Source organism: Sinocyclocheilus anshuiensis, unplaced genomic scaffold (genome assembly GCF_001515605.1).
Source record: "Sinocyclocheilus anshuiensis isolate Anshui unplaced genomic scaffold, SAMN03320099.WGS_v1.1 scaffold1126, whole genome shotgun sequence".
NCBI lineage: Eukaryota > Metazoa > Chordata > Actinopteri > Cypriniformes > Cyprinidae > Sinocyclocheilus > Sinocyclocheilus anshuiensis.
In genome coordinates, this window is record NW_015537997.1 from 220,449 (window position 1) to 233,368 (window position 12,920).

Consider the following 12,920-nt stretch of genomic DNA (forward strand, 5'->3'; position numbering starts at 1 on the left):
GATTTAATTTGTTCAACAAAATAAAAGTTTGCTGTCTATGTAGAACGATGTGCCCTAAATCCAAACTGCATAGGATGTATTAGAAAGTGACCAAGATTTAAATACTCTACTAAGTGATTGCAAATGACCTTTTCAATTAATTTAGAAATAACTGGAAGAATACTGATAGCTCTATAGTTAGTTACATTAGCAGGATCACCTGTCTTAAATATAGGTGTTATTACTGCTGACTTCCAGGCATTTGGGAAATATCATTGTTTTATTGAACAATTAACCAAATAAGTAATAGGTGTACTAAGAAAACAACATCTTTAGCCCTAGAACTCTTAAGCTGGCTTAAATTTTTTATTATAAAGGACTCAGATACTTCAGGAATATTAAAAACAGTAAGATCATGATTTGGTGATATAATATCCTTACTTCTTACACTAAAACCTTGTATTTAATCTTGAACTGAATCTATAAAAAATAGGGGTGTAACGGTACACTTATTCATATCGAAAAATTTTCGGTACGGGTCTTTCAGCATGTGTAAAACATTGTTTTAACCATTGCACGAGTGGAACTTCATTTAAAACTTCCAGTTTTATATATTGTTACTTTTGATAAGAAACAAAGTCTCATCTTTCTAATTATGTCCATTTTATTCAGGAAATTCAAACAATAAATGCCGTTTTGACGCTCTTTGATGTGGCGCGTCAGATCGCATATAAACACCTCAGTTCAAATGGCAGTGTGGAGCGTGATCATCCCTTCCTCTTTACTACTAGTTTTAACGGAAAATAAACTTGAATGAACATCTCACGCCTCATGTAATCGCTCAATCAGTGTTTCAACCATGGAAGCACGTTAATGAAACAGCTTGAATATCAAAACGTCATGTAGCATTTCATTTACCTCAGGCAAGTCATCAGTGTCCACAGCTCATTAGTTCACTATAAATGAAGTCTAGAGAAGAGCATTTTGTGAAATATTATACTTTATAATCATTACATTTTACTTTACCTGTTAGTGATGTCTTATTTATTTAATGTATGTTTAAATAAATATGTTACGAAACAAGTTATGAGAGCCACTGTGAATTAATATATTTCAACAACAAATAGAATTTTTACGATTTAGAAGTTAATTTAAAAACTGCATTGTGCAATTTACATGTTTGCATACATTTTTTAAAGTTGAGTATTGATTATTATGTTTAAAAATAAATAGTAAAATTAAGTTGTTAATTGTAACCTTATAGTAACTGAAAGGGCTCTCTATAGTTTAGCGCATAGGCTGAGGTAGATTTTTATCCCTAAGAAAATTTTAATTGTAATTGAATTTATTTAAAGAGAGAGCAATTTGTTCAGTAAACCACGGTTTAATTAAAAAAAAAAAAGTTTTTCCCCCTGCTGTACCGAAACATACTGAACCGTGACGTCAAAACCGAGGTACGTACCGAACCGTCATGTATGTGTACTGTTACACCCCTAATAAAAAATTATTAAATACACTAGCAATTTGATGCTTATCTTGAATTAAATTTCCCTGAACATGTAATTCAATACCTTTATCTCTTTTTACTATTTTTTCTTTCGTACTCTATTGATATTCTCCCAAACTTGTCTACTATTTCCCTTAGCATCATTTATAAGATCTATAAAAAAATTTGCTTTCGCTTTTCTCAATTCCTTTACAACTTTATGACGTAAGTATTGAAATGTCCATCTATCATGAGCTAAACCTGATGTGAGCACTATTTTCAAAGCATGCTCCCACTGTCTTTATTAACTTCAATAATTGTTCATTTAATCAAGGCAAATTCTGCTTCTTTCTAGAAAAAGTAAAATTTTTACTAAATTCACCTTTAATCTTATTAATTGTGACCATTAAAAACTCAGAAGCAGCTTCTAATTTATCTGTAGGCAGAATCTCATTCCAATCTATTTTTTTTATTTTTATTTCTCTTCAAATTCATTTTTAAATCTATTCAGTATAATATTTAGCATATTGTCTTTGTCTTGTTGATATATTAACCTATGTTTTGTAAATTTTCTTACCACTAATATAAGATTATGATCTGATAGCCCTGTTAATAAATTTATTGACTTAGTTATTCTTTCTGGTTTGTTGCTAAATATTAAATACATTTGAGTTTCAGATGATGAGGTAATTCAAGTGGGGCCCTGAATTAACTGAATTAAGGTCAAACTGACTTACTATCTCCTGAAACCTTTTCCTATTTGATTTCTCAGTCCAATTTATATTAAAATCCCCAACCAAAATTAACTATTTATTTCTATCAAACCCTTTCAAAAGATTTCTTAAATGATCATAGAACATACTACTTGATGCAGGAGGTATATATATATAACCACTACAGTAAATGTCATACATGGAGATAAAACGATTGTTACAGCAAATATAGTATATATCCACAAAAGTATTAAATTCAATTTCCTTAAATTTAATGCAGTTCTTCACATGCACAAGCAGTCCACCACCTTTTCCAAATGTTCGATCCTTTCTGAAGACTTTATATCCGGGACCAGATATGCAGTGTTTGGTGATGATTCTGTCAGCCACGTTTCTGACAAGCAAAGCAAGTCAAAGTTCGAAATTCATAAGTAGCTGTTCCAGTTGTTCAGTTTTTGAGACAACGCTTCTGATGTTTAAATGTCCCATAAGTAATCCTTTGGGCTTTGAACGCGAGTCCCATAAAAGTTTCTCATGATTTGCCGTTTTAAACAGATGAAAATCCGCTTCTAATTTATCTGTAGGCAGAATCTCATTCCAATCTATTTTTTTTATTTTTATTTCTCTTCAAATTCATTTTTAAATCTATTCAGTATAATATTTAGCATATTGTCTTTGTCTTGTTGATATATTAACCTATGTTTTGTTAATTTTCTTACCACTAATATAAGATTATGATCTGATAGCCCTGTTAATAAATTTATTGACTTAGTTATTCTTTCTGGTTTGTTGCTAAATATTAAATACATTTGAGTTTCAGATGATGAGGTAATTCAAGTGGGGCCCTGAATTAACTGAATTAAGGTCAAACTGACTTACTATCTCCTGAAACCTTTTCCTATTTGATTTCTCAGTCCAATTTATATTAAAATCCCCAACCAAAATTAACTATTTATTTCTATCAAACCCTTTCAAAAGATTTCTTAAATGATCATAGAACATACTACTTGATGCAGGAGGTATATATATATAACCACTACAGTAAATGTCATACATGGAGATAAAACGATTGTTACAGCAAATATAGTATATATCCACAAAAGTATTAAATTCAATTTCCTTAAATTTAATGCAGTTCTTCACATGCACAAGCAGTCCACCACCTTTTCCAAATGTTCGATCCTTTCTGAAGACTTTATATCCGGGACCAGATATGCAGTGTTTGGTGATGATTCTGTCAGCCACGTTTCTGACAAGCAAAGCAAGTCAAAGTTCGAAATTCATAAGTAGCTGTTCCAGTTGTTCAGTTTTTGAGACAACGCTTCTGATGTTTAAATGTCCCATAAGTAATCCTTTGGGCTTTGAGCGCGGATCCCATAAAAGTTTCTTGTGATTTGCTGTTTTAAACCGATGAAAGTCCTTTGTTCTTCCTCATAAAGAATGTTTTTAAAAAATCTTTTCAAATAACCTCATAAAGCTAGGATAACCTCCAACTTGTCTTAAGTCCCCAAAGGTAAATGGTTTAATGAATTTATTGGGAGGGTTTTCATTGAGCAAGTTTTCATCAAGAACCGTCATACAATCTAATTACTCCAAAGCCTGTAATTTTCTTCTTAAGGAAAAAAAAAAAAAAATCAGAAATACTTAAGTTCTCAAATAGTTTCTTAACATCTTAAGAGCTGAACATTTGTATGAGCTTCTTAGAATTCAATCTTAGAATAAATTCAGCAACACAAAAGAGGTTTAAATCTGTATGTTATGTTATTTTTCAAGAAAATGACTCATCATTCATGATTATATTAATAGCTTCTGATTTAAAGCTTTAAAGGACAAGCTGTGCTTTAAAGCATAATAAAGTATGCAAATGCATTAATTTGGTACTGTAAGCATATTATGATAGTGCAGAGAAAAAATGGCAACACTCAATGTCATACAGTATGTAGGGTCTCTGCTTCATCTCTGTATCTACCAGCGAGTCCTTGGCCTGAAAAAGTTTAAAGGGGTGAACCTTAAGGGATTCTTGCTCCGTTCCTCCATGCCAACTAAAGCACAGGACCAGCATGTCGCCACTCTTTGATTTTTCATTCCTATTCAACCTCAGTCAGCTACTTTTTTGACTCATCTCCTTTCTCAGCCCTCTTTAACTGATCCCTGCCTGTCACTGCATCTAGGTTGTTCAGAGTGAAAGAGAACTCGTCTGTTTATTGTGTTTGCTCTGCATCCATTAGATTGACTCACCTATGCTTTGTTTGTCTTTGAGTCCCATCCTTCCTTTACTAATATTCATCTTTCTGCACATCAGACTAGATATAGATAGAGCATTGAAAAATGGTGATGAGAATGGCAGATAGTGTCGAACATGACCTTTCTGCTATGTGTGTGTGTGTGTGCGCGCAAAAGAATGATGTATTTTCATGCAGTTTGCGTTGCAATAAGCCTTCGTATATCCATGGCATTTTGAGTGCTCTGGAGTTTCTCTTGGAAGAGTACAACATTTGAGCAACTTTGGTGCCTAATTATAGATTCATGGAACGAATAAGATCGTGTATTAACTGTCTTTAGCCATAATACGCTGCAAAACAATCATTTGCATTAACAAGACTGCTCATTTGGTTGGGCATATGAATGGGCAGATGGTTACCATCTATTTAAGCTTTTGTTTTGGATTTGCTTCAGGCCTAATTCAGTATCTGTAATCATTGTGCAGTTGGATGATGTTTATATTGGCATAAATAGTAAAGTATGTTTTGATTTTTATCTGTCCAGTCTGTCCTCTGGCAATAGGATTGATGCTGAATGGAACATGGCTCAATAAATAGTTTCCCCTCTCAAATTTCAATGTCTGTTTGTTGTCCCCCTCTTTTCTCAGTTGACCAGATATATCATTTGGCCTCACCTGCATCGCCACCCAACTACATGTATAACCCTATCAAGACACTGAAAACTAATACTATTGGAACTCTCAACATGCTAGGTAAGTATCACCCAAAAATTAAAATTCTCTCATCATGTGCTTGGACTTTTGTTAATCTTCGAAACATAAAATTAAGATATTTTTCATGAAACCTGAGAGATTTCCATCCCTTCATTGAAAGTCTGCTCCACTAAAACTGACACTTCAGAAAGTTCCGTATTCATACGATACATAATCCATATGAAATAGAGCTTTTTAATCTAAGTCTTCTGAAGAGACTCAATCACTTTATATGAATACTGCCTCTATCCACATATGAGCATTGATCAGTGCACATACATAGAACACATTAAATATGGTAAACAGAAGCGCAACTGTACTTGCTTGATGTACAAGAACAAGCCTCAAGGGTTCTTGTGCATCAAGAAAGCACATTTGAGCATTCATTAATCAAATCATATAAAGTTGTTGTGTCTTTTCAGAAGACTTGGATTAAACCAGTTGATTTAAATGTATTACTTTTAGCATCTTATTATGCACTTTTTGTAACATAAAAGTTTTGGTTGAATGACATTAGCGGTTTCTGGTTCAAGACAAGCGGGTTTTAGGGGCCACTGCAAAGTCAATTTTTTCCTGTCCAGAACTGTCATATTTTCAGTGTCATGGAAAAGGGTCATTGGCCATAAGTGTCAGAATCTAAGGTCTCCATAGTAACATATATTAGCAATTCCAGTGGCTGCTGGCATAAGATGGTCTCTATTATCATCCATAAGCTGTGGCTACAAAACCAGGAAGAGATCATACAAAGATACTACAGATGTCTTTGTCACTTAGTATAAATTTGGCTCCCTTAAAACACAAAAAAATAAGCTCAGAATGATGTATGATCTTTGCTTTAAGATTTGTATAGTCACATGTTCTTCTGATTTACTGATGAGGTCTAATCTTAAAATATCCCTCAGATATCTCAGGGAATATCTGTGATGCAAAAAAAATCTTTTGTTAATTTGTAGTAACAATATTGTTTTGCTGCTTGTGGGTCATGAAGGTTTCAATTCAGACTGGAGTTTAACGCTTTAACTGTAATTTAGAAAAATATTTAAACTGACAGACAAACTAACTGTTGTTTACCAGGCAACAATCTATAACTCATTCTCTGGCTTTGGTGATAGAATTGTGGGGGTAAAGTCAGAAAATTGCAGGAATAAAAACCATTTAGTTCAATTTGGTCTTCTGTCTGTCCGTGTTGGAAAGGTTAGCGTATTTTCAATTATCCACCTTGCACTTTCTTTGCAGTCTTCAATCAGATGTCCACTGTCTACAAGTACAGCAGTTAAAGACCATAATTTTTATTTTTTTTGGTGATTAGAGCTGTTATCATTTCTGAGTTGACATGAATTCTATATTCCGTCTCATGCCTGCAATTACATATAATCGTTTTTTTAATAATTTTGCAGGTTATTGCCAGGTCCACATGGAATCGGTCCCACAGAATTGCAACTACTGTCATTCTTAAAATTCTTGTTTAATTAAATATTTTTATTTTTCTTTCAGCTGTCAGTTAAAGTACAATTGGCACGGGCGCAAGTAGTAAAGAAACAGATTGCAGGCTCTTGAGACAGTGTTTAAACAAATTATTTTAAACTTGACATGCCATGTTAAAAAACTGACCAGCCACAGTTTAAAAATACACGGTCATGACAACCCAGGTGAATAAAGTGGTTCACACATATTAAGATAATGCAACCCAGGCTCATTCGAAATATAAAAATCTGTCTACATTTCTGCAAAATTGCAAAAACGCACCTTTATATACATTTCACTGCAGTTTCCAGCTGCAACTTTTTTTTTTTTTTTTACACAAATTGTTACAGGGGTTATCAATTTTTAAATACTTGTTTTTTTGCACAGTTTCTTTCACAGTACAATGTTATGACCTCCAAACACTTTTACCATAGTGTGTCACTTGTAAACCTTTATGTTTTGATGTTTGCATCACATTAAAGGGGTCATATGATGCAATTTAAATTTTTCCTTTCTCTTTGGAGTGTTACAAGCTCTTGGTGCATAAAGAAGATCTGTAAAGTTGCAAAGACTAAAGTCTCAAATCCAAAGAGATATTCTTTATAAAAGTTAAGAGTCAACCACGCCTACCTAAAACGGCTTGTTCTAACACGCCCCCACATGTCTACGTCACGATGTGGGAAGATTTGCATAACGCTGCCCAAATGTTCAGCCACTGACGATTCAAACGCGAGTTTTGAGCAGTGTAGAGTAGCGCTTGTTGTTTGTCGTTTCTCCGTTCACAAATGCAGACGTGGTTTCATGTTTACGTAGCGCGATACGCAACGCGTAAAATGACAGTATAAGTCATTATAATCAGTAATTATGTCCCCACTGGATGCAACAAATGCCTCGTTTATAGTGGGTTTTACTGATTTTGTCTCGTCGTGCTGGGAGACGGCATCACAGTATGGTAAGGGGTGTAACATTTCCATAATGTACATTGTGGAAAATAATGCGTTTTTTTAACCTTAAACCTCATAAACACATTGCATTACACCAAATACACAAAATAATGTTATTTTTAGCAATGTCATATGACCCCTTTAATAGCTTCATATGTATGGCTTTTCTGATGTAGTAAACTTGCTCGGTAGCTTATCTAGTACAGCACTGCGATTGCATTGCGATTCGCTTGAGTACAAGTCCCGTGAAACACAAGTCACATAAATGAACTCAAAGACCTTTAGAAGCAAGTTAAAATAAAGCGATATGCAATATGATTTATAGTGAATTTAGAACTGCTAAGGGGTGTTGTTACTCCCTTATAAAACAGTTACCAAACAATACATATATTAAAGGCAAAATACATGTATTAATATGTAACTTTTTACAACACTCTGCTAGAAAAATAGTCCCTGACAGTAAATGGCAGTAGAGTGTTCCTGTAACATGCCTCATCGTATGGAACGCATACAGTGGGGAAAATATTTATTTGATCCCCTGTTGATTTTGTAAGTTTGCCCACTTACAAAGAAATGAAGAGTACTTGGTGCAGAAACCCTTGTTGGCAAGCACAGAGGTAAGATGTTTTTTATAGTTGGTCACCAGGTTTGCACACATTTCGGGGAATTTTGATCCACTCCTCTTTACAGATCCTCTCTAAATCCTTAAGGTTTCTTGGCTGTCATTTGGCAACTCGAAGTTTCAGCTTCCTCCACAGATTTTCTATAGGATTGCGGTCTGGAGACTGGCTAGGCCACTCCATGACCTTAATGCGCTTCTTCTTGAGCCACTCCTTTGTTGCCTTGGCGGTATGTTTCGGGTCAATGTCATGCTGGAAGGGAAGGCTGAGGGAAGGAGGTTCTCGTCCAAGATTTTAAAGTACATGGCCCCGTCCATTTGCCCCTGAATGTGGTGAATTCGTCCTGTACCCTTATCAGAAAAACAACCCCAAAGCATAATGTTCCTCCAAACACGGCGAGTCGAGTTAATGAGACCAAGGCTGATTGATGGTTGTTTTGTATTTCTTCCATTTCCGAATAATCGCACCAACAGTTGTCTCCTTCTCACCAAGCTTCTTGCTGATGGTCTTGTAGCCCATTCCAGTCTTGTGCAGATCTACAGTCTTATCTCTGACATCCTCTTTGGTCTTGCCCATAGTGGTGGGAGAGGTTGGAATGGAAGATACAGATTGTGTGGACATTGGGAGTAGCTTCTTAAAGTGGCAGGACTAATCTGTGTTCCACATGGGCACATAACCAATCTGTGGGAGCCAGAATTCTTGCTGGTTGGTAGGGGATCAAATATTTATTTCACTCACTGAAATGCAAATCAATTTCTAACATTTATATAATGTGTTTTTTCTGGATTTTTTGGTTGGTATTCTGTCTCTATCCGTTAAAATAAACCTACCATAAAAATTACAGACCCTTCATTTCTTTGTAAGTGGGCAAACTTACAAAATCAGCAGGGGATCAAATACATTTTTTCCCCACTGTATCTAAACTGATACCGGAACTGTTCTCATGCGCTGTGTTATTTATTTTTTTTAAACAATATATGATATTTCCTCGCACTCATATATCTGCTTATCTCTCAGCAGAGTCAAAGGTGTGTGTATTTAGAGTAATGTACAACGGCTTCGAACTTGGCATAACCTGTCAAAATCAAGGATAGAACTATCTCTTTTATGATGACATGGTTTCTTAGGCAAATGCATTTTTATTTCAGGTTTGTTTTTCTTCACACTATTGGTTAGGTTTAGTATATAGGGTATGTTATTTTCAAACATTTCATTTCCAAACTGCTGTATGCGCATTGACGTAATAAAATGTTCTGCACATATGTGTTTGCGTCAGGGGAAATATAAGCTTAAATCATATTTCAATGCATTAGTGTGCAGATAATCATTTATATTGTACATCCTGTGCATGTCCTGTTGTAATAGTGACTATCTAAATATTGTTTTTTTCCAGCCAGTCAAAACATTTAATGAAAATGTTGAGAATTTAACACAAACAACTCTGTGAAAGAGGTTAATTATTTCTGACTCCCAATGGGAGTCATATATTGATTGATTAGTCAAACTTTGTCTGGTTAGATACAATTTAACAACTGATTTGCTCATGTCTCTCTGTATTCACAGGATTGGCCAAGCGAGTTGGAGCTCGTTTACTCCTTGCCTCAACTTCAGAAGTGTATGGAGGTACTTGTAAAAATATTTCCATTCTAATGATTAAAATGATGGAAAGTGGGCACTAAATAATTAGATATGTATTGTATGTACATACTAGCATTTATACAGTGACATACATTTTTCGGATAACACCATCCCATGTGCATTTGGTTTAAGACATCAGAGAACTGTAGTCAAATAGCCTTAGCACTTTATATGTGTGTACCACATTTTGAGTTGAAATCAAAGGCTAGAAAGGACAGGGAAGGAATAGTTCAGTCAGTGTGAGAATGCATGAGTCTGCTATCTGAAAAGATTTTGGTAGAGGTGAACTTTATGATTGTTCTATGTAATAATAAAGAACCTGATGCCAATTGTGAAGCATGGTTGTGGGAGCGATGCAGTGGAGGCTGCTTTGAGTTCATCTTGAAATTGCCACACAAATAATGTGACTTAAAAGGAAATATTATGGCCATGTCAAAACCTGTAGGATATGCTATGGGGAGTCGAACAGAGTATGCAAGAATGTTTTCTCCAAGTCAGTGAAATCAATCGGAACAAATGTCTACAAGCAGTCTAAAGATGTCTTCTAAAGGAGACAACATCAGCTCTTGAGGCTAAGGGGGTTTCCATACCATTATGTTTAAATTTTTATTTTCATTGCAAAGAAAGTGAATTGAACAGGTCACCTGCACACCTCTTAAATAAGCAGTAATTGCACTGCTGAAATGACCCAACAACACCTTTTCTGGTTAATCTCTTTGAGATGGGTATAATTATTTCTTTTTGACTCACTGAAAGGAAACTGTAATTGATCTTCTGTGCTTTGATGGTTCAATAATCAGCTCATTTGGGATTTGGGAATGAAGACATATCTCTGTCTATCGAGAGAAATAAAGTTATAAGATATGTGTAGTCAAGGTTTGGTTTGTTTGTTTTTTTGGTATATTATTTTTGTATTTTTTCTTTTTAATATCTTTCAGCTGGGCAAATGGCATTCATTACATGCAAGAAAAAGAAAACTAGAAAATGACAGTTCCATCAATTCAACTGTTAAGCCACTTATTGCCTTCAAACTGCGTAAATCATGGGGTAATTTTCATTTTTGGGTGAACTATATCTTTAATCATTGGAATCATTTTCAGAACGTTTTTCCTGCTGATTAATGATAAAAACATTGACAACCAATCAGAGTCCACCTGACTTTAACAAGCTTTAGCCTTTATGGCAGCAGATGACTTCCAACAAAAATAACTTTATAGTAACTTCATGGTTATTGTTGTTGGTGTGGTGGCCTTTAAAATTTTGCCCAGTTTAGCAGCAACTAGTAACCCCAGACAAGTGTCTCTAAGTACCCAAAAGGCCATCAACTTTTTGTTTTCAGGCTTTCACAGCAAGTGGCTTCGCAATAAGACTGGATTACTGCAAAGTCATTATGTCAGATGCTTAGTCCTGTTAATCATAAGCAGGACATACAGGAGCAATCAAATCATTGTTTTTTTATAAATAAGAGTTTTTTTGGGGTTTTTTCGCATCTGCCATCTGCAGTTTAGTGGTATATTAAAACCTGATAATGTCAATATATAATGTAATATTTTTGAGGTATATGATTTTTTTTTCATAATTATTGAATCCCCATTCAGCATTGCTTTTTTTTAAGTCACTAATTTGTTTTGTATGGTACAAAATTGTGTTAAAACAAAAATAAACCTTTGGAGGCTATAACTAAACTGAATTAGCTTGAATGCATAAATTTAGCCCATGCATTTGCTAAAATTGAGCTCAAAAGAGCTCTCACAAAAACTATAGAGAATAAATTGTTACATTAGAAAGTTGATGGCTACAAATTTTCAAGACAATAAAACTTCCTAAAGACACAGCTAGCAGTCTATTCAGAAGTGTAAAATTTGTTGCACTATATATATATATATATATATATATATATATATATATATATATGTATGTATGTATGTATGTATGTATGTATATGTGTGTTTGTTTGCTTATATTTATTTATTTATTTTAGGGCATTGAATAAAAAGCACAAATTCATCAAGGGAATGTAAAATGTTTTGAACCTTTTTATGCCTTTATGGTTTATTGACAGAGTCTTTTTTTTATCATTTATTTATTCATAGTTCTGTGGCTATAGAAATGCATTGAGACCATTTATAAAAATGTCATTTTTCCTTTTTTTTTTTTTTTTTTACTGTATGTAAAATGGGTGTCTGGATGTTATATTTTAGTTTTATGTTATGTTTTAGTTCTCCCTCTTGTTTTACAAATGTTGATATTTGTGTTAAATGTAACGCATAGGGGGTCGTGTGTCATATATCATATTTGTGTGTTTGTGTCTTCAACTAGACCCAGAGGTGCATCCCCAGAATGAGGACTACTGGGGTCATGTGAACCCTATTGGCCCCCGGGCTTGTTATGATGAAGGGAAACGTGTTGCTGAGACAATGTGTTATGCCTACATGAAACAGGTAAGAGTGAAATTCACCCATCCATTACTGCTTGCCACTGTTTAGCAGTTGGATTTCTGTATTTATTTTTATTTATCCAGCCCTGAAGGTGTATTAACCTCAGAGCTCAGAAATGTGCCGTCACATTGTTATTCCAGTCTACTCCATGTTCTGTCTCCATGTCCAATCTCTATTGTAATCTCTGTTGTCTCTTTTGCTATTGTTTATACATCAAAGGGCTAACATTTCTATACTTGGAGGAGTGACAAATATTTGTATAGAAAAAAACAAGGGAGCTTGTTTGATTAGAAACTGAATGTGAAACGGAAATGGTGAGCCAAACCATTAGCAGCATTTTTAGATGGAAACAGTGGGTCTCATTCATGCATGAATTTGTGCGTGAAATCTGCATACAAACATTTTCACGAACAAATCATGATTAACCAATAACTTTCGTACTAAAATTCATTCTAAATTTACAGGAAAAATCACACATACGGAAAAATAACATACTTTGGGCAGCTTTATAAATGTGTTAAGATTAAGTTTATACATTAGTACATTTATACATTCTTTTTTTTTCTTCTCTCTTTCTATCTCGAATAATCTACTTTATTTATATATATATATATATATATATATATATATATATATATAAACACAAAAAAGAGATGGAGGAAAA

At 34.2% G+C, this 12,920-nt stretch overlaps 1 protein-coding gene across 1 annotated transcript in view; it reads left to right on the forward strand.

Moving 5' to 3' along the window:
- Window positions 1-12,920, forward strand: part of LOC107676432 (UDP-glucuronic acid decarboxylase 1-like) — a 91,665-nt gene that overhangs the window by 41,576 nt on the left and 37,169 nt on the right. The window contains exons 7-9 of the mRNA XM_016470981.1: window positions 5,048-5,152; window positions 9,744-9,803; window positions 12,138-12,259. Of these exons, the coding sequence (XP_016326467.1) occupies window positions 5,048-5,152; window positions 9,744-9,803; window positions 12,138-12,259 (287 nt within the window). The remainder of the gene's footprint in view (window positions 1-5,047; window positions 5,153-9,743; window positions 9,804-12,137; window positions 12,260-12,920) is intronic.